General features: G+C 40.2%; 1 protein-coding gene across 4 annotated transcripts in view; it reads left to right on the forward strand.

The window, feature by feature from the left end:
- The first annotated feature begins 13828 nt into the window (after positions 1 to 13828).
- Positions 13829 to 20881, forward strand: part of MIOS (meiosis regulator for oocyte development) — a 45652-nt gene continuing 38599 nt past the window's right edge. The window contains exons 1-3 of one of the 4 annotated variants that reach the window (XM_044766776.2): positions 13895 to 14031; positions 14972 to 15143; positions 19535 to 20876. In XM_044766776.2, coding sequence (XP_044622711.1) covers positions 19583 to 20876 — 1294 coding nt within the window. In that variant the 5' untranslated portion in view covers positions 13895 to 14031; positions 14972 to 15143; positions 19535 to 19582. Of the gene's footprint in view, positions 14032 to 14971; positions 15144 to 18096; positions 18297 to 19534; positions 20877 to 20881 lie in introns of those variants that run through there. The other 3 variants (XM_070508960.1, XM_014854387.3, XM_014854388.3) reach the window with 3 other exon arrangements.

Consider the following 20881-nt stretch of genomic DNA (forward strand, 5'->3'; position numbering starts at 1 on the left):
TTCTATTTTTTTCAGTATAAAATCTTCATATGTGTAGTAGAATTTCTAACATTTATCTCAAAGCTCTGAAGTTTCTGGGATTCATTATCTTTTTCGGCTCCAAGAGCATGACTTAGACATTCTCTCATGTCATTTATCAGTAAATTAGAGGAACACCAAAATGGCATTGATCCTATTTACCAACTAAGGGAAGAATTAAAAGCATTCCAGATAACAAGGAAGTGAAAATTATCATTGGTAATAAAATTAGGAACTGTGGCATCACTCAGGTCTTGAGCATCATGACTCCAGTGCCCTGCCCTTCACCAAATTCTCGTGGAATTGACTCCTTCACATTCCCTCTACACAATTATTTTTGTATTGTTTACGCCCTGGATTATCTTGCTTCATTATTTGTCATTTGGTCCCCAGCTTGAATAATTGTGTCACATATGCAACACATAGTGCCCTAGACTACCGTGACAGCATAAATTCCCATTGTACCAATCTTATGACTATTAAAATCTTTCTCTAAAATTTTCCTTCAATATTGATGTTTCCTCTTTCTGTGTTGTTTATTCTTTACTAAGAGAAAGTTATTTTATGCCAAAATATCAGAATGCTTTCTGGAAAATTTTACAATTTTCCTTTCTAAGAAATATCTGAAAGTAGGTAGGTCTTGTCCTATCATAAGTTTAAATATTCGATTTTTAAAAAATTATTCCCTTCAGTCAGCGGCTAGAGCAGTCAATTTTTTCATGCACAGTTCACCAAAAGAGAAAGACAGGATCTACTCATTAAGCTTTGACAAAGCTCTGCTTTTAATTGAGAAAATGTTTTTTATTTTTCACTTAGTTGATTTTACTTTCAGGTATTGGAAAGTGCTGTATTATATCTTGGTGCATACTTCAATTTCTCTCTAGATGATATTTAAACTTTTCTTATATTGGGGACAAATAATAGCATCAAATCTCAGAACTTGAAAAAACCTTAGAGACCACTTTTATTTGATTTTTCCATTTCCATGATAAAATAGAGGGCAAATGTTAACACTCACCCAAAGGTGAGACCTCAAGTCAGTGAGGAAATAAAGTTTAGATCTTTGCACATCAGCTGGCCATGTCTGATTATCCCGAAGTACCCCAGGAGGTTTCCTTGGCCTCTGTATCACCCAGGCTTGTGCCAGAGCAGGAGAAAAAGGAGGCTGGTCTATAGCCAACCATTTTATTTGAAAAATTTGAATTTTACTTTAGTAGCAAATGGCTCAGGACAAATTATCATGCGCTAAATTCCAGCAGGTAATGAGTCTCATATCTCAGTGTGTAAATCTTAATCCCTGGGCCATCAAAGGCAATGAACACACACCACTTCTTAGAACCCTGAGTTGAAGAATTTTGGCTTCCAAGTTTGGGCAGGTTTGCCTGAGTAGCTGGGGATTTTTACACTGATTTCAGTGACTCGCGATGCATCTTATTGATACCTGATCAAAATACAGCCGGTAATGTAGATAGATATCATCATTTTCATGAGTAATATAGGCTGCAGAAACTCAACACTTATTTGAGTTTTCTGGTCAGTGCATTTGGGATTTAATAAGAATATCCAACAAAGAAAGTTTTTTAATAACTCTTATCAAATTCCTGGAACAAGTGTTTTAAGAACCTTAAGTAACTTATTGTCCACATTATCTCAACCCATTATACCTCTGGTTTATACAACATTGTCCCTAATTGAGCTTATAGAGTCACCTGTTTTTGAGTTACATCTAAATCATATACTGTAGTTTCTCCTACACAACAGTTTGTTTCTTCTTCTGACCTTTTAAATTCTGTACTGAAGGTAAATTGTTAATGGACAAAGTTTACAGTGAAAGAGACTTAAGGTGAATTAATATTTTTACTATATGAGAATTTGAAAAACTGAGGACTGACCATTGGTCTCGAGGGACTCTTGTTTGAAAAAAGATATTCGGGCACCACCTTGTGGGGCTTTGTAGAAAGACATGGTGTGGGAGTCGGCTTGTCTACTATCGTTAACAGATTAAAATTCTTAATTGCCTATGATGCTGAATAGGTAGACTGTAAGCTGTTTTCTATGAATTTTCTGGGTAGGGGAATAAGAAAATGAATCAAACAGGTGACGAAATTACTTTTATATATGAATCAAGAAACTAACATCTGATGGAATCCGAAATACACTCATTTAACAAATATTAACTTAGTTTTTACTATATGGAGGCATTGGGTAGAAAACAAATAAGACCCAGTCACTGCAGTCCAGTGGAGGAGACAGGTAAGTAAAAGGCAATAGCAAATTTTACCAAAAAAAAATTTGTTTTAGCTCATCAAATATCAAACTCTAGCTAATGATACAATGCTGAAGTGTTTGGGAGCAAAGTGCACTGGCATCTGCAACTTACTGTGAAACACATCATAGGAAAAGAAGATGGACAGAGAGATGCGTAGATGAGTAGATGTTTGATAGAGCAAGTATGTCAATTGTAGATCAAATGTTAATTGTGGAATCTAGACGGCTGGTGGTGGGTTTTCTGTATAATCCTGTCAACTTTTCTGTATGTTTGAAAATTTTCTTAACAAAATACCAGACAACAAAAGGCAAAGGCATATAGCATGACAATATCTATAAAAGAGATCTGGAAAGAGGGCACCCAGCCCAGACTGTGACACAGAGATTGGAAGTGCAGAGAGCAGAGGATAACTAGGCATTTCTTTTGTGCTATGTTAAAGGGTTTAGACTTAATCTTGAAAGCAATGAGAAGCCACTGAACAATTTTAAGCAGAGAAATGACATGATGCCATTTTCATTTTAGGAAAATCACCCTGGTGGTTGCATGAAGAATTAATTGCAGGGAAGCAAGCATGAAGACGGAGAGACCTGTTAGAAAACTTACTAAAATACCAATGAGAGATAAGGCTCTCAACCATCAGCATTGGGAATGGAAAGAAGTGAACAATTCCGAGAAATATTTAAGAAGCAGAATTAAAAACCTTAGTACCTAATTGTCCTAGGGAAAGGAAGGAAATGAAGGAGAAGGATGTTACCCAGTGGTTTGCTGAAAAGTATTTAACACTTGTGCGTGAACATGTATGTATGTGTGTATATATACGTATATGTTTATTATACATGTTACTGATGTAAAGGGTGTGTAGTATACAATTTACAAACAAAGAAATATGCAATATACTCTAAGTTCCGTGTAGTAAAATGATTCTCACAGAATGCTTTCATTGATTTTTGCCAAATTCTTGCATCCTTAGCCAACTTACGGTTGCAATTAATCAATGACTATAGTTCCAACATTTGGAATGTTGATTGACATTTCCATTTTCTTTAACAAGTATGCCCTTGCTGTCATATTTCTACGATACTTCTGCTAGTATATAACTTTTGGTATCTCTTTCCTCTCCTTAATCACTCCTCCCCACAGGATGAGCAATTAGATTTATCCTGAATGATGAGGGTGATAGTCTAACAACCATTGATCCATGTTTCCTGAACAAGTAGAGTTAATGTGCTAAAAGTCCTATGCATGTGTGACCTCATCCTCTCCATATTTACTACTGGGAATCCAAGGATGGGAGATAGTGAGTGATAGCCTTTGCAGCTGGAAGACTCTGATGAGAAAACCCAAAATCTAGACACGGATGCAAGTACCAGGAAACTTGGTTGGGGTTGCAGATCCAAGCTACATGTCCAAGCTTTGTTGGTAATAATGCTGATATTTTGATCTCCATGTCTCTGATTGCTTTGTATATTTCTCAATTAACTGCAAACCCAGAAGAAGAATGTTGCGAATAATGATCACCCTTAACCCCCATCTCCCTGTGTATATATGTATAGGCACAGCTAAAAATGACTACATTTTATTTCATTGTTTATATACCTTCCACTGCTCAACCCCTACCTTGTAAAATACATGCAAAGGCAAGAAAAATTCGGGTTAAAATGAATAATTTTCAGAAACTAATATTTTAGAGAGGCACTAGGAACACCAATTTAATTTCAACCATGAGAAAACAAGTGGAGTCAATGCATTTATTACAATGAGTAATCTTACTCAATTCTATTTATCATAAATGGATGTTGAATTTTGCCAAATGCTTTTTCTGCATCTATTGAGATGATCACATGATTTTTATCCTTCATTTTGTTAATGTGAGGTATCATATTGATTGCTTTGTGGTTGTTGAACCACTCTTGCATCCCTGGAATAAATCTCACTTGATCATCATGTATGATCCTTTAAACATATTGTTAAATTTGGTTTGTTAATATTTAACGTTTTTAATGTAATTAATTAATATTTTTGCATCTATGTTCATCAGTGATATTGGCCTGTAATTTTCTTTCTTGTGGTATCCTTGTCTGGTTTTGGTATCAGGATAATGCTGGCCTCATAAAATGAGTTTGGAAGTGTTGTTTCCTCTTCTGTTTTTTGGATCCAATTCTACTTAATACTCAGGGTTGGGCTTACTTGCATCCAATAATGTCAAGGCAGCTTCTAATACATCAGTAGCCTTTACAGGCTATTAAATGGAAGTCTTATTTCCCAGACATGTATATTAAAATTACAAGAAAAAAACCTCTTAAGCAATAAGACATGTATCTAATAAATATAATTTTCAGGAATTAATGTAAAGAATTATTTCTATGTAAACAAAGAATGGTTTAGATCTTCAGCCAGAGATATAGAATTTACATGTATTTGGGTGATAAAGTTCCTGCTAATAGAATAGGATAAGCAAAAAAACAGCTTAAACTTGCTCTCAGATAATAATCGAGTGTCTTCCTATTTAAAACAATCTTTTCCAGTTAAATTCAGTCTTTGGGGCTATTCAATTTATAGCCAACCCACTTATTTTTGGCACACGCATGAAAAAGCAAATATGACATGTATGTATTTCCTTGGCCGGCATGTTAAAAAACAAAAATTTTAACTTTTAAACTATTAAATAAATAATTACAGGATGCTTCTCGCCTCAATTTATAAATATTAAGCTGCTTTTTGGAGAGCAGATTATTTTTAAACCCAATGTATAAACATCCATATCGCAAAAAAATATTTTTAATTGTCCAAGCATTTGCCTAATTTACACACTATGTATGAATGCTCCTCACAATATTCAGTATCATTCCCTGTACAGTATCATACATGTGACATACAGTATCATACCCCATATCAGAAAATTGCCCCTTCCCCAAGACTCTTGCTCCTTGACAATTGACAGAATAACCATGATGCAAATGGCCCTCCTGGAGGCATTTAATACCCAACCTGCAGAACTGCAGGCCTTGACCCTGTGTAACATCACACTGTTTATGCAACTAACATCTTAGTGTAGAGTTGCAAAGCTTTTTTGTATGTTTATTATCACATTTTACAAGTTGCATGAATTTATTAAAGACTTGAAATTTTAGTTGCCTAAAACAGTTTGTTCATTCCGATTCCAGTCGAATGTCACCAATCTATTGAAAGAGCAGGACTCCATAGGATGCATTATAAAACAACTTTATTTTTCTCCCCACTGTTCTTTCATGTCTACTTTTGAGGGCAGGATTTTCCTTGTCACTTGGACAAAATGACAGGCAGGTATCATGAGTCTTTGGGTCAGTCTGTCACATAAAAATCACTTCTGTCATCTTTATTTATAAAAACTACGTCATTCCAATAATTAAAATGTCTATTGTCATGTAGTTGCTAAAACTCTGAGCTTAAAGTTTCTTTTCTCCCCAACTGGGGCTTGCTTCAGGCTGGAAACCTGCAGTGGGAAAGGGCGCGTGGCCAACTTTTCCACTTTTCCACTTTGTGCCTCTCTGCCTTCCCCAAATTCGTGAAGAACAGTTTCTGACTCTTCCAGGTAGAAGGGCCAGAAAGATCTACTTAACTGGTGACTACCTTGCTCTGGTTTTGGAAGGGAGTCAAGTGATCTCTTTCTCCACTGTGAAGTTCTCCAGCACTTGTCGGAGACTCCGCTTTGCTGGGGAATCTCTCATCTAAAGTTCTCTTAAAGCTGGGAGGGTCTCCTCTCTGGCAGGTGTCGAACACAGTCCCCCCTCACAGCATCCTATTCCAGCGGAGCACCTCTAATGGCTCTCAGCTGACATAGCCTCACTCCCACCAGAGAGCTATTAACCTGCTCTAGGCTGCCTCTCTCGCCCTTGTGGCCCACATCCAGTCTCAGGGCATGCTCACGCATCGTTTATCCTGACAAACTCTGAGTGAAGGTTGTTCCCAACAGATGCGCCTCTCACCTCTCTGCCTTCAGAACAACTAGCTGGCCTTTAGCATTTTCAGGCACAGCTCAGACAGCTGCCCACCATGTTCCCTACCCACGTCCCTTATCCAAGTTGCATAGATCAAGCTCTCCTCAGAGAACAGTACCCCCCAGACCTCTTCCAGGGGATTAGGAGTGAGACTTCCTAGAAACAAATTTCTCCAAAGAAATCTCTCCCAGACTCTTCATTTCCAAGTTCTTTACATCCTTCAAGAGGCTTTGGGTCTTCAGGTTACAAAATCTTTTCCAGCTCTGCATAGGTGGTAGCATCTCACTTTGGGATGTGGGAATATTCATCACCTATTGTTCTGTTCCAGTTTAGTGGGGATCTAGCCAAAACGAGAGATGACAATTCTATTTTTAACATCCTGTTACATAAACAAATATGCTGTATGAGCATGGCTAAATCCTGAAAGAGAAACAGAGAAATAAAAACAGTTGTGCATGGTAGGAATATCTGAATTTGAAGACATTTCCTTCCATATGGTTTTCACAATAATATTTTTAAATTTTGACTTGGAATGGAAGCATTCATATGTTTGCATAATTTTTCATCATACATTCATTGTTTTGATTTAGCAAGTAATGAGGGGAACAATAACAATTGTAACATGTATCTCACCCTCAGGGAATTCACAGTCGAACAATATGAGTATACCATAATATAATAGGTAATAGCATTATTATAATACATAATTATATATAAATGTGTATGTAAAGAGACGAGGAGTATGATAGAAGCACAGCAGGCAAGGTGCCAAGGAGTTCAGAAAGGTAGACAGCACTTCCAGTTGTGGGAGACTTTAGGGACGGGCTGAGGAACATATCTTGAGGGACAGATAGAGTTTAATTTTTCTAAGACTTGGGGAAGGGCATTCCAGGGAAAAAATGGAACAAGGACATGTTACAGACAAAGTGCTACGTAAAGTAATTGGGAACAGTTCAGCAGGGCTAGAGCTAGTGTGGGTTAAGGGATCAAATGGGAAAGACTTGTTGAGCCAGAATGGGGACAGCCTCATGTTGATAACTTTTTTTGCAATATCCCAGAAGCTTTTGTGCATGTTACAAGAGGAATATTCACTACTATATATAATTTATTAATATTTAAATAATTAATATATATATTTACCTCATTTATACAACCAATACATTGAAAATATATTAACTTAATAAATTAGATTTCTCCAAACTTGTAAACATTGTTGCTAACTGAATCCCTCTTCTCAAGTTTAGAGTAGCAGAGTCTTTTAAATGTTCTTCAAAAGAAGACAAAATATACTCAACAGTGCAATGATTACAAAACTGACTGATACAGAAGTTACCGAAGGGCTAAAGCTTAAGAAGTAAATTTGTTTTCTCATCATTTCTGCCCTGATTCTAATCCTGATTCTCTTTCTGCTTCTGATTTCTTACCTCTTCCATTTCTTCCTGAGGTTACGATTATACTTAACCAAGAAAGTCAGGTTTAGCTTCTCAAATATGCTGCTGATGGCCCAAGATTTTGAACATGAGAATCAAGTCCATTATCCATTTGAAGGTTTTATAGTCACACACTGTCCATTACATCAGAAACAGTCCAAATTATTGACTCAGGCCAATCAGATATGCTTTTACTTTTCTGTGACCTACTCTATTCCTCAAAATGACACTGGTTCTGAACACATTATCTTCATAGTTTGATATATGTCTAACTTTCAGTGTTGGTTATAGGAATCTTTTTCTCATTTGACTGTCAAAAGAAGCCTACTTTTACAACTGTTTTGTCATTTGGTTTAGGTAATTCTAAAACTAATGGGATCCATTGAAAATACAAATTTTCTTCCTCATCATCTGTTGAGACTTAGAATATTGACATCTTAACTCCAGGCTGAGGAGTTTCGATGTTGATCTGTAGGGAATGTGAACCAATGAAGGGTTCTAAATAAAAGGATCACTTAAGACGTGCTTCAGGAAGATCATTCGAGCCACACAGAGGAGAGAGTTTAGAGTCAAAGAGTAGGAACAGGGGATCCAGAGGTCAGTTGGGATACTACTGTCTGGGTGAACAGTAATTAAGACCTAAACTAGGGCAATGGCTATGGGAGCAGCGAGATTAGAATTTAGCTACCTCATCTGTTTCAAAAGCCCACATGTGATTTACTCAAATCCTGTCCATGAGGGGAAGAGGCCAGGCAGTGAGATGGCTGTGGTTTCGCTGGGATTAGCAGTGCTCATTTGAGAGTAATTTTGATGGCTTCAGTGCTTCAGGGATCGTTGGAAAGGATGAGCCAAATCTTTTAGTCAGTTTGGGCTGCTATAACAAATTACCATAGACTGGGTGGCTTATAAACAACACAAATTTATTTCTCACAGTTCCAGAAGCTGGAAGTCTGAGATCAGGGTGCCAGCATGGTCGGGTTCTGGTGAGGGCCCTTTTCCCAGTTTCAGAGTGCTGACTTCTCATTGTGTCTTTACATGGCAGAAAAGGCGTGAGAAAGCTCTCTGGGGTCCCTTTTATAAGAGCACTACTCTCATTCATGAGGGCTCCACCCTCATGACCTAATTAACTCACAAACGGTCCACCTCCTAATACCATCACATTGGGTATTACGATTGCAACATACCAATTTGGGGGGATACGAACATTCAGCCGATAATACCAGGTTACCCACAAATGAAACAGAGACCCTGTGAAGAAGCAATGAGCAAAGCAGGAAATGTCAGCATCACCCTTGTTGCAGTTATCATCCTAACACTGCCCCAGTTAACAGAGCACTTAGCATGATGCTTGAACCTTATTATTTCTGCCTTAACTCTGTGGGCATAGGATTATGAGGTGCCTCTCAATCACTATGGAATTTAGCGTCCTAATCCCTCCAACTATATTCTTTAAAATAATATTCATTGGTTTATTTTCTCATTAAAAAAGTTTTAAGGGGCCGGCCCCGTGGCCAAGTGGTTAAGATTGTGGGCTCTGCTTCAGTGGCCCAGGGATTCACCAGTTCAGATCCTGGGACACGGACATGGCACCACTCACCAAGCCATGCTGAGGTGGCATCTCACATAGCACAGCCAGAAGGACCTACAACTACAATATACAACTATGTACTGGAGGGCTTTGGGGAGCAGAAGTAGAAGAAGAAAAAAAGATTTGCAACAGATGTTAGCTCAGGGCCAATCTAAAAAAAAATAGTTTTACATTTTTATTTCAGTAAACATAGAAAAGCATAATGAAGAAAATAAGGATCGCTTTTAAACTTACCACACAGAGATAGCTACTGTTAAAAGGTTGGCATAATTCCCTTTAGTCTTTAAAAAATAAGGTTAGGATGATTATGTGTATCCCATTCGCTACTATTCTATTCCTATAACAATAAATCTTGCATGTTTCCTCTATCTTTAAATATTTTTCAATTACAGGGGTTAGCAGACTAACCCAACCTGCCATGCTGTTTCTGTAAATAAAGTTTTCCTGGGACATAGCCACACTCTTTACTTACGGACTGCCTATAGCTGCTTTTGCACTACAACAGCAGATTGAGCAGATGTGACAGAGGCAATATAGGCTGCAAAGCTGGAAATATTCACTATCTGGCCCTTTACCAAAAAACATTTGCCAATGTCTGTTTTAAAAGATTGTTTTAATGGCACCGAGAAACTAGATTAAGTGGCTATTCCATTTGATAGTGCGTGGGCCAGTAGTTAGAAGCATAATGCTGGAGCCAGATTGCCTGGGGTCGTATCCTAGTTCCACTACTTAAGAGATATTTGGGCAATTTATTTAACCATTCTGTACCTCAGTTTTCTCATCTGTAAAAGGGGAAAAATAACAGTATCATGCTCATGAAATTGTGATAAAGATGTGGTGGATTCTATGGTACACCTCCCAGATGTCCCCCCTCAGTAATGAATGTCTTAATCCTTCAGCTGTCGGGAGTGTTGCCAGCAGACATCCTTGAGGTGTCAGCCTTCTTAGAGGACTGGCTTGCCTGAGAAAATTGCTTCACTCAAAGTCATGCTTCCTTCGAGGGACAGCTCACATCAAGGACACATCCACATCAGTGGGGTAGTTAGTATAAAGGCCTGGGTCCCTCATCTCAACTCAAGACAACTCTGAAGGGCCAGTCCAGTTGCAAATTTTCCCATGGAATGGCTGAGGCCCTTGTTAGTATTGAATCAAAATTCAGGTTCTCCCTCTGCCCAATCCTGCATCTTCTTCCTCCCTTTCACAGGTGTTGATCTCAAGAACACCCCTGAATAAGAATCCTACATCCTAATCTCCATCTTGGAATACGGTTCCCAGGGCACCCAACCTGAGAGAGAGTATTAAATGAGCCTATGTTGTAAAGTGTCTGACACATAATATATGCTATATAATTATTTCTTGTCAAAAAAATAAATAATCCAGTGGGAGAAAGTAGACTGGAAATACAAATTCAAAGAAAAAAAATAGAAAAATATAAAATTTCCTACAATTAAAGAATAACTTATTCACAAATTTTTAAATGAATGATAGTGAGAAACTCCCAGTAAATGTATTCATGGGATACAAAGTGTGATGCAATAGTTTTATTTACAATTTAAATATTATAAATGTATTAAAAATCATATTTTTTGCTATTATGTAAATTTATTATGATAACGTTAGATGTAATTCCAATAATGTATGAACAAGTGCATTGATTTAAACCATTGATTTGGCAGTGTGCTAGAATGCTTTTTGAAGACGACTATTTTTTTTTTTTAAGATTTTATTTTTCCTTTTTCTCCCAAAGCCCCCCAGTACATAGTTGCGTATTTTCAGTCGTGGGTCCTTCTAGTTGTGGCATGTGGGACGCCACCCCAGCATGGCCTGACGAGCAGTGGCATGACTGCGCCCAAGATTTGAACCAGCAAGACCCTGGGTCGCTGAAGCAGAGTGCGCAAATCTAACCACTCAGCCATGGGGCCAGCCCCCAAAGACCACTATTTTAAGATATCTCAGATCCTTAAACTTTGTAAAAAGATTCCTTAAGCTATATTACATGTTCACAAGGTCTTAATTTTCTACTTGATGCTTAACAGTACAATTTGCTCTCAGGTACACACTGATTTTTTGCTTGTAGAAATAAAGGGAGTTGGAATTAGCCGGTCACAAACTCCACAGAATGTTCCAACAGCAATTGTATTAAGGAAATTAGCAGTTGCTTCAACTGCTGTCCTTTATTGGTTTAAAACCAGAACAAAAAAGTCCTTTCCTAGCTCACCACAACAAAAAGGAAGGAGCTTAAAAAGAACAATATCCTGTTAGGGACACAAAAGTCTAAATTAAAAAAAAACTCACTGAGACTGAAATATAGCAACTCTGGTTGCCATTGCAAAATGAATGTTTGATAAAGATAATTAATGTAACCTCAGACCAGTCTGTTAAAGTCTCTGAAACAGTTTAATCTTCCAATAAATACAATGCCCTCTCCCACTCAGTAAATATTTTTTGAATACACATTTTGCAGCAGGTGCTATAGAAAATCCAAAGTTCTATACTAAAAGTTTACTAACCACAAAGAAAATGCTGTCTGCTATTTTCTAGACAGCAGGAAGGGAGAAGAGGAAGTGAATGGCAAGCAGCTTCTTTTTTAAGGGACATGATCCAGTTCTACTAACATCTTACTGGTCACTTCTTTTTGATCTAGCCACACCTAGCTGAAAGGGAGGCCAAGAAATTGTCATCTCTGACTGGGTCACCAAGCGTCTTGCTAACACTTAGGGATGGAGGTATAACAGAATGAAAACTGGCTATATGGAACATATGTTCTAGAAAAGGAAGACAACTACAGGCAAATAAAGAGCAGTTTTGGTGAGGTGGTGGGCCTGAAAGCTTAAGTGAAGCAAATTCAGGGAAGGACAAGAGGATAGAGGATTAGAGAGAGTGAGTGTGGTCCTCTCCTTTGAGGAGAGAAATGAGAGTGACTTGAACATATGTTGAAGGTAAAGACCCAGTACAAATAGAGAGGTTGAAGACACGTGGAAGAGGAGAAAATTGATGGTAGAAGGTCTCAGAAGAGGAGAAACATACAGGGTCCCTCCTCTTCCTCTATGTGAGCTAGAAGAAGGTAAGAATGGGAGTGAATGAAGATGTTGGGGAAAGGAAAGAGAAAACAGTAAGAGGCTGTGGGAATTCCTACCAGATAGTTTTAATTTTCTTTCTGAAGTAGGAAGCAAAGTCATTTGAGCACGCGGGGAGATGTTTTCCTCAGCTATGCATGGTAGGAGGGGATAAGAAAGAGACTTGTACTGATTTGAGGTTGCGTGTCAGGATTTGGGGCCAGGGCCAAAATGATTGAGAGGACTGGGAAAATCGTGTTTGAAATGATGAGTCCTGTGGGTATCTCCCCTCAGTAGTATAGCACTTTCTTCAGCCTCCACTTCTCCAACAGCAGGAGGGAAAAGGAGCCTCAGACCCCCAAAGGCAGCACTGACCTCAAACTCACCCTCTTACCAAAACTATCTGCCTTGAAGATCATCAGGACTAAGCTCATTTTGCTGCTTATATCAATCACCACAAGCCCAAGACCACCCACTTTTAAGCACAAACAGACAAGCAAAGATTGCCAGACGTGTGAAGAAAGCCTCTAGGTCAGATTTGTAACACCTGTGGCAGCACCGTTCACTCAGTGATGGGAACCAGAAACCTAGAATCTTCTTTGCCCCTCACTCACTTAGCAATCATCTAGCTCTGTTCATCCCACCTTCTAAATATTCTCCGGGCCACACACTTCTCTCCATCCCCACTCTCTCTACCCCCTGTAGTTTGGGTTACCATCATCCCTTATTCGAATACTTACCTAACCCTTCCCCTTCCCCTTGGAAAAACTGATCACACCACTGGTCTGGTTAAAAAACTTCAATGACCCCATCATTGCCTTTAGGAAAGTCCATCCAAACTCACTAACCTCCTTTCCAAACGCCTTTCTGATAGTGCATCTCAATCTCTCCCCACTTCCTCTGCTCATTCATCCACACTCCACTCCTTCCCCACTGCTATGCCCCCCTTCCTGAGGCCGCACTTGCTCTTTCTCCGCTAGAAACCTCTTCTCTTCCAACCCTCTCCGCCCTGTTCCCTTTCCAGGCTAAACCCATACTCATCCTTCTTCTCTCAGCCTAGTGGTCCTCAGGGAAGCATTCCTCCACCCCCAACGCTAGGGGTCACCCCTTCCGTGGAGCACTGTATTAGCCCTAACGAGGCATCACTAATTGCCTGTTTCCTGCCGGGACCACGTCTTTTTCGTCCACTCGAGTCTCCCCAGCATTCCAGCACACAACAGGCACTCAAGACATGTTTGTGGAATGAACATGAGTGAATAAATCGTGAACCCAATACTCTAGACTTTCTACTACATTGATGGCCCACAATAAACTTTTAACGAAATTTAAAGTGATCAAATGAGCTAAAGCGTGCGAAGCGCTTGAAAACGACACCGCAGCTCTGACTGGCCGTCCAAGTCCGCGTACGCCGGATCCCCGCAGCGGCTCCAGGGGCGGGGCCTGCTGAGGCACCGGCGCGCTCGGCCGGCAGGCGGGGCCTCCAGGGCAGTGGCCCCGCCCCGGGGCGGTGCTCGCGCATGGGGAATTCCCCTTCCGAGGCCGAGGCTCGGGTGAGACGTGGACCCCGGCCTGGGAGCCCAGCTTACTGGCCGCGCCCCCGGCGCCGCCATCTTGCTCGTGTTGGGACTCCCGCGGCGAGAGGGGCGGCGACCGGCCCGGAAGCGGCTGGACGCTGGCCGCGCTGCCTCCTCAGGTCGGTGAGTGCGGCCTGGGCCGCGTCTCCGCTCTCCTGACGGCCGGCCCCGGGTCTGTGGCTTGGGACGCCGGCGCCGTCGCGAGGGGCCCGGGAGAGCCCAGTTGAAAGGCCCGGGCGGGGGCGGAGCCGGGGCCTCCTCCGAGCCGAGGCGCGGGGCGCGGGCAGTAGCGTTCGGCGCGGCCGGGTGACCGCGCTGGGCCTCGGAGGGGCCTTCGGAGCTGCGGGCAGCCTCAGGGCGCGCGGGGGCTCCTCGGGGGCCGCGCTGCAGCGTCCGGCGCGGCGGGACGTGCGGCCCCGCGGCCTCGCCTTGGACGAGAGGCGCAGCGCGGCGTGTGGAGCGTGAGAGTCGCCCTCAGACTCCTGCCTTACCCCTAATAGCAATGCTCTCGGCTCTGGTTGTGCTCTATGACAGACCTCTTAAAGGGCCTGTCGCCCGGGTAACGCGGTTCCCTGATAGATAGGAGTGGTGAAAATTCCCTAGGAGGATGAATAAAGCTGCTCGCTTAGGCCACAAGCATTGCTAAATTGCTTAGCAAGTGACTGCGTTTGCAGGCGTTTTCTATAACAATATTTTATGGGGAATTTGGATATATACAGTGCATCTCCTTGAAGGTGGTGATGGTGGAAATTTCTTGAAACTGCTACTATTTATGTGTAGTGGTAAGAAAAGTGGAAGACAATGACAAAAAGGATGTGAAAGGGTGATTGAATACCTTATACAGTTAGTATTATAGATCTTCGCTGTCCAATAGCCACATGGGATTGAGATGTGCTCTAAGTGTAAAATACGGAATGGATTTCTAAGACTTGGTACCATAAAGTGTAAGAATTCTCACTAATAATTTTTACGTTGTTACCTGTTGAAAAAGATAATATTGTTTGATGTTGGGTTAAATAAAATATATTGTTAAATTTAATTTCTACTGTTTCTTTTTAGTTTTTCATTGTGGCTACTAGAAGATTTTAAGTCATATGGCTCACACTATATTTCTGGTGGACGATGCTTTTATAGATGTTCTAGTGAGGAACACAGAATTAACACGGCTTTCCTTTGCTCAGAAACCATTGATGGGAATTGAATACCTGTTAACCTTGAAGGTGATCTAAATGTAAGCTATAATGATTGCAAACCCCCAGTTTTTCAATCTCTCCAACATTTGAAAACACTAACTTCCAGGGCTGTTTGAGGGAATGGTACTGACACTAACGTGTGATGCAAAGAACTTACTTAATTTGATTGTCATAGCTTTGTGAGATGGAGATAGGATGCATTCTGTCTCATCTTGGACTATAAAGGGACTTGCTAGGGTCTAACTAGTGGCCAGAGGTCTTCGGCCTCCAGGTTCAGTTTTTTCTGCTCTCCACCATATTCCTAGTGTTAATGTTCATGAGTTAGGATCCATCTGTATTGTGTGTTGGATTGTAAAGAAATAGATTTCTTCAGAGGGTGCTTATAGATATACCTCTCTCTTCAGGGCTAGCTTCATGGCATGTAACCTGTGCAGTCATGCAAGGCCCATCGTTTAGAAGGGCTGGCACTTTGGTTTAATGCTCAGCTGTTACCGTCTTGAAATTCTTAATAATTTTTTAACAAGGACGCCTTGCGTTTTCATTTTGAAATGATGTAGCTGATCCTTTATGCATAATCTAGGGTGGGAGTTGGGAGGTGTTGGACAAGAACCAAAACATCTGATCTTCCCTTTAACTCCTGTGTGAAATGAGAAGGGTTTGCTGTTGGCTTTCTGGCTCTCAAGTTCTGTGATTCTGTACGTTACTGTAGTCATATTTTGTGGATAGTAATACAAATATTTTACATGCTTAACGTCAGAAGAAATGCTGCTAATTCTCCACTGAGAGTCATGTAAATCAAATAGTTTTCTAAATTACAGTATCAATTTCTATTTGTGTTTTTTAAGATGGGTTTTTCCATGTGGCACCAAATTTTCCTACTGTAGATCTTTTAAAGAGTGCGGTCTGCAATGGAAGTCTAGATAAAAAGTGTGTTTATTTAAGCATTTATCTTTTATTGAGATATGAAGATGGGCCAGCTCTTAGGACACTTCAAATTAAGAGGTTTCCTCTGAGGGCATGAGTATGAACGCTTACCTGGCAGTATCTGCTCTTTTTATTGTCTTAGCTACTTCCTATTGCATGAGGTTCCTCTCTTCCTTCTCATTCTTAAATTTTTAAATTCTCTTTAAGGTTGGACATAACTTCAGCACCAGAATGAGGGTTTATTAGACTAGTCTATTTGTCTGCTTGGGCTGCCATAACAAAATACCATAGACTGGGCTGCTTAAACAACAGAGATTTATTTTCCCACAGTTATGGAGCCCAGAAGTCTGAAATCAGGGTGCCAGCATGGCCCAGTTCTGGTGAGAGCTCTCTTCCTGCCTTGCAGACAGCTGCCTTTTCGTTCTATCCTCACCTGGTGGGGAGAAAGCTCTGGTATTTTCCTCTTCTTATAAGAGTACCAGTCCTATCTGATCAGAGCTCCACCCTTATGACTTCATTTAACGTTAATCACCTCCTTAAAGGCTCTATCTCCAATACAGTCATGGGGGATTAGAGCTTCAAGATATGAAGTTTGGGGGAACACAGTTCAGTCCATAGCAACCAGGGCCTTATCTGTCACTGTTCACTACTGCATTCCCAGCATTTAGAACAGTGTCTAGAACATAGAGGATGCCCAATAGATATTTACAGAATAAATGAAAGGCAGTGTATTAGAGTGATCCTTTCTTAGGGTGGCTCACTGTGTGCTCTTGCCAATCATGGGAACCAGTTTTGACAGTAGGCACATTGCTCTTGGCTGAAGCCAACCTATACTAGGAAGGGTAGTGGGGTGGAAGCATGAGATTGGTAAAATTAGGGGATAGCAGTGTGAGAAGTGTCACAAGGAGCATTTAACAAATAATTATGAAATATCTAGGGGCTGGCCCCATGGCTGAGTGGTTAAGTTCATTCTCTCTGCCTAAGCAGCCTGATGTTTCACTGGTTCGGATCCCAGGCGCGGACGTGGCACTGCTCCTCAAGCCATGTTGAGGCGGCCTCCCACATAGCACAACCAGAAGGACCCACAACTAGAATATACAACTGTGTACCGGGGCGGGGATGGGGGTGGTGGTCTTGGGTGTTAGTGCAGGTGCCAATCTTTAAGAAAAAAAAAAATCTGCAAAGTGCCTAGCACTGTGCTGAGTACTAGAGGTACAAATAGAGAGCAAAAGATACTTTACCTGCTCTTATGGAGCTTATAATCTCGTAGGAGAGACAGAGAACGTGGTTTAAATGGAAGAAATACTGTTCAGTGAGAGTATACATCTCGGTAACCTGACCTAGACCGGGGAGGGGATAGAGTATGGGTTGTTGTCAAGGTTGAACAGGTGTTAAAACTTGGCCAAGAAGGGAGGGAGAATGCTCCAACCAGAAGGAATAGCGTTTGCAAAGATGTGGTGAGTGGAGGCGGCACGGGGGTTACAGTCTAGGAATTTAAAAGGACGATGTAGCTAGAACAGTTTTCAAGAAGGAGAATGGGTGTGCCTTGAGGTCAGAGCAGTAGATAGAGGCCAAAGCACTTAGGGTTTTGTAGGTTGTGTTGAAGATTTGGAAGTCTGTAATAAGAGCAGTTGGAAACCATTAGGGGGTTTTAAGCAGCGGTTAGATAACCTGGTTAAGTTTGTGTTTCAAAAGGATCATTGTGGTATTATATAAGGATGAATTTCATGAAGGCCAGAGTGGAAAGATGAATAAAAGAATTGCTGAACCAGCACCACAGGCTAGACATGTCGTATACCTTAATTTCTTATGGAGTCAGTCTGGAGAGCCGTGAGACCCGGCAGCCTGAGTTGAGGAAAGAAGACGGTAAATAATTGGGTTAATCTAGGGTTGGGGAAGGCAAACCCAAAGTGGCAAGGACATGAAGAAGTTGAGTGTGCCAGTAAGAATATAGTTGAAATGACTGATTCTTGGGCTTCAGAACTGTTAAGGAAGGAAATAAGCCAGTATAAGAATTCTTAGAGGTTTTTTCCAGTCATCTAAATTTTATGTCTATTGAAATTCTAGACTGATAATTCCTGAAGGAAACTTTTACAAGATCAAAAAGTAAAGCAAGTATGTTTGAATTGAATTTATTTAGTAATCTTTAATAGGAGTCTGTGCCAGGATCTACATCTGGTACAGAGGATAGAGAGATGAATGAACCGTAGCTTCACCTTCTAAGAACTGACAACATGGTTGTACAGGTACCAGTTGCCATGAAGATTGTAAGTATCTTTGTTCATTTTTAATCCAGACTGTACCCTCTAGCCAGACTTGGTTAGAAACTGACGTTTAAATTTTTGTAGGCAGCTTTTATTATTAAATTAACATTTCTAACAGAGCTGTTTTTGGTTTGTGCTTAAAGTGTTAGATTTCTTTTCAAAAATCCCATTTCGATACTTATTCAAAGTTTATAGAATTGAAAACTGAAAGAGCCTCTAATGATCACTTAGTTTCCCAGAATGCGGTATGTGTACCACTGGTTGTAAAGAGGATGATTTTAGGTAAAACTCAAGCATGTTTAATAGTTATATATTTACTGTATGTTGGAAAAAATATAATTAGCATATTATATCCATGGTTTATGCATCTTATGATGAGGTAAAAGTTGATTTTCAGATTTTAGAAATGAGTCGATTTAAAGAAAAATTTTAAATGATGGCACAGGTGGTACTTGAATAATTGAAGTTTGGGAAACGCTCATCTAAACCAACTCTTACGTTATACAGATGAGAAAACAAAAGAACCCCCAAACACAAGGCATTTCCAAGGCATATAGCTAATATATATCAGAGTTAGGAATAGAACTACATTCCAATGTTTATTCTGCCTTATAGGGCTGCTGCTTACTCTTGAAAGTTGAGGAAGAGACCTCTGCTTACTGGTAGCATTGTGCTTTAATGCTGCATTGCCTGTTATGATGGCCACGTGTGGCTATTTATATTAAGCAATAAAATTTAAAATTTACACTAGGTAGCGCTCAGTAGCCACATGGGGCTAGTAGCTACCATGTTGGACAATATAGATATAGAACGTTTCTATGATTGCAGGAAGTTCTGTTGGATAGTGCCGCTCTAAACTATTGCTTGGGAACGTGATTCATAACCCTTTAAAGTTTTATCCCCCTTCAAAGGGATGATACTTATTAATTTGGTCACCACACTGAAGTTGTTTTTAACCCTAAGGTTAAATTGAAGGTGCTGGTAACAGTGCAATTAAGATAATTGATCATGGGAAGTAAAGCCAGAATGGAGTTTTCTGATTCCTACCAGTGCATGTTATTGGAGGAAGTTCTTCTTTTTCCCTTTTAATTAATAAATATTGTCTTGAATTCATAGCAAATAGAAGAAATATAAATATATTGAAAAACAGGGTACCTGTATAATTTCCTGACTTTCTGAATAGTTTATTCAACTTAGAATTATATTTTGTTGACATTTTAAAACTTTTTATTTTTAAACAGATTTTCAGTGAATGGACCTGACTGGACTCTTTGAGCACATCAATAAACATGAGTGGTACCAAACCTGATATATTGTGGGCACCACACCAGGTTGATAGGTTTGTTGTGTGTGACTCAGAACTGAGCCTTTATCATGTGGAATCTACTGTGAATTCAGAACTCAAAGCCGGATCTTTACGTTTATCTGAAGACTCTGCGGCTACATTACTGTCGATAAATTCAGATACACCCTACATGAAATGTGTTGCCTGGTATCTCAGTTATGATCCTGAATGTCTCCTAGCAGTTGGACAAGCAAATGGTCGAGTTGTTCTTACAAGTCTTGGTCAAGATCATAACTCAAAGTTCAAAGATTTGATAGGAAAAGAATTTGTTCCAAAACATGCACGACAATGTAATACCCTTGCATGGAATCCGCTGGATAGTAACTGGCTTGCTGCTGGTCTAGATAAACATAGAGCTGATTTTTCAGTGTTGATATGGGATATCTGCAGCAAATATACTCCTGATATAGTTCCCATGGAGAAAGTGAGACTTTCAGCAGGTGAAACTGAAACAACATTATTAGTAACGAAACCACTTTATGAATTAGGACAGAATGATGCCTGTCTTTCTCTTTGTTGGCTTCCACGAGACCAGAAACTTCTCCTTGCTGGTATGCATCGTAACTTAGCCATATTCGATCTTCGGAATACAAGCCAAAAGATGTTTGTAAATACAAAAGCTGTTCAGGGGGTGACAGTAGACCCATACTTCCATGATCGTGTTGCTTCCTTCTATGAAGGTCAGGTTGCAATATGGGATCTTAGGAAATTCGAGAAGCCAGTTTTGACTTTGACTGAGCAACCAAAGCCCTTAACAAAAGTAGCATGGTGTCCAACTAGGACTGGTCTACTTGCCACTTTAACAAGGGATAGTAATATTATTAGATTATATGATATGCAGCACACACCCACTCCCATTGGGGATGAAACCGAACCCACAATAATTGAAAGAAGTGTGCAACCTTGTGACAATTATATTGCTTCCTTTGCTTGGCATCCAACAAGTCAAAATCGAATGATAGTTGTAACTCCCAACCGAACAATGTCCGACTTCACTGTTTTTGAAAGGATATCTCTTGCCTGGAGCCCAATTACATCTTTAATGTGGGCTTGTGGTCGTCATTTGTATGAATGTGCAGAAGAAGAAAATGATAATTCCTTAGAAAAAGATATAGCAACAAAGATGCGCCTTCGGGCTTTATCAAGGTATGGACTTGATACAGAACAGGTGTGGAGAAACCATATTTTAGCTGGAAATGAAGATCCACAGCTCAAGTCACTCTGGTATACTCTGCACTATATC

This window comes from Equus asinus, chromosome 1 (genome assembly GCF_041296235.1).
Source record: "Equus asinus isolate D_3611 breed Donkey chromosome 1, EquAss-T2T_v2, whole genome shotgun sequence".
Classification (NCBI taxonomy): Eukaryota; Metazoa; Chordata; class Mammalia; order Perissodactyla; family Equidae; genus Equus; species Equus asinus.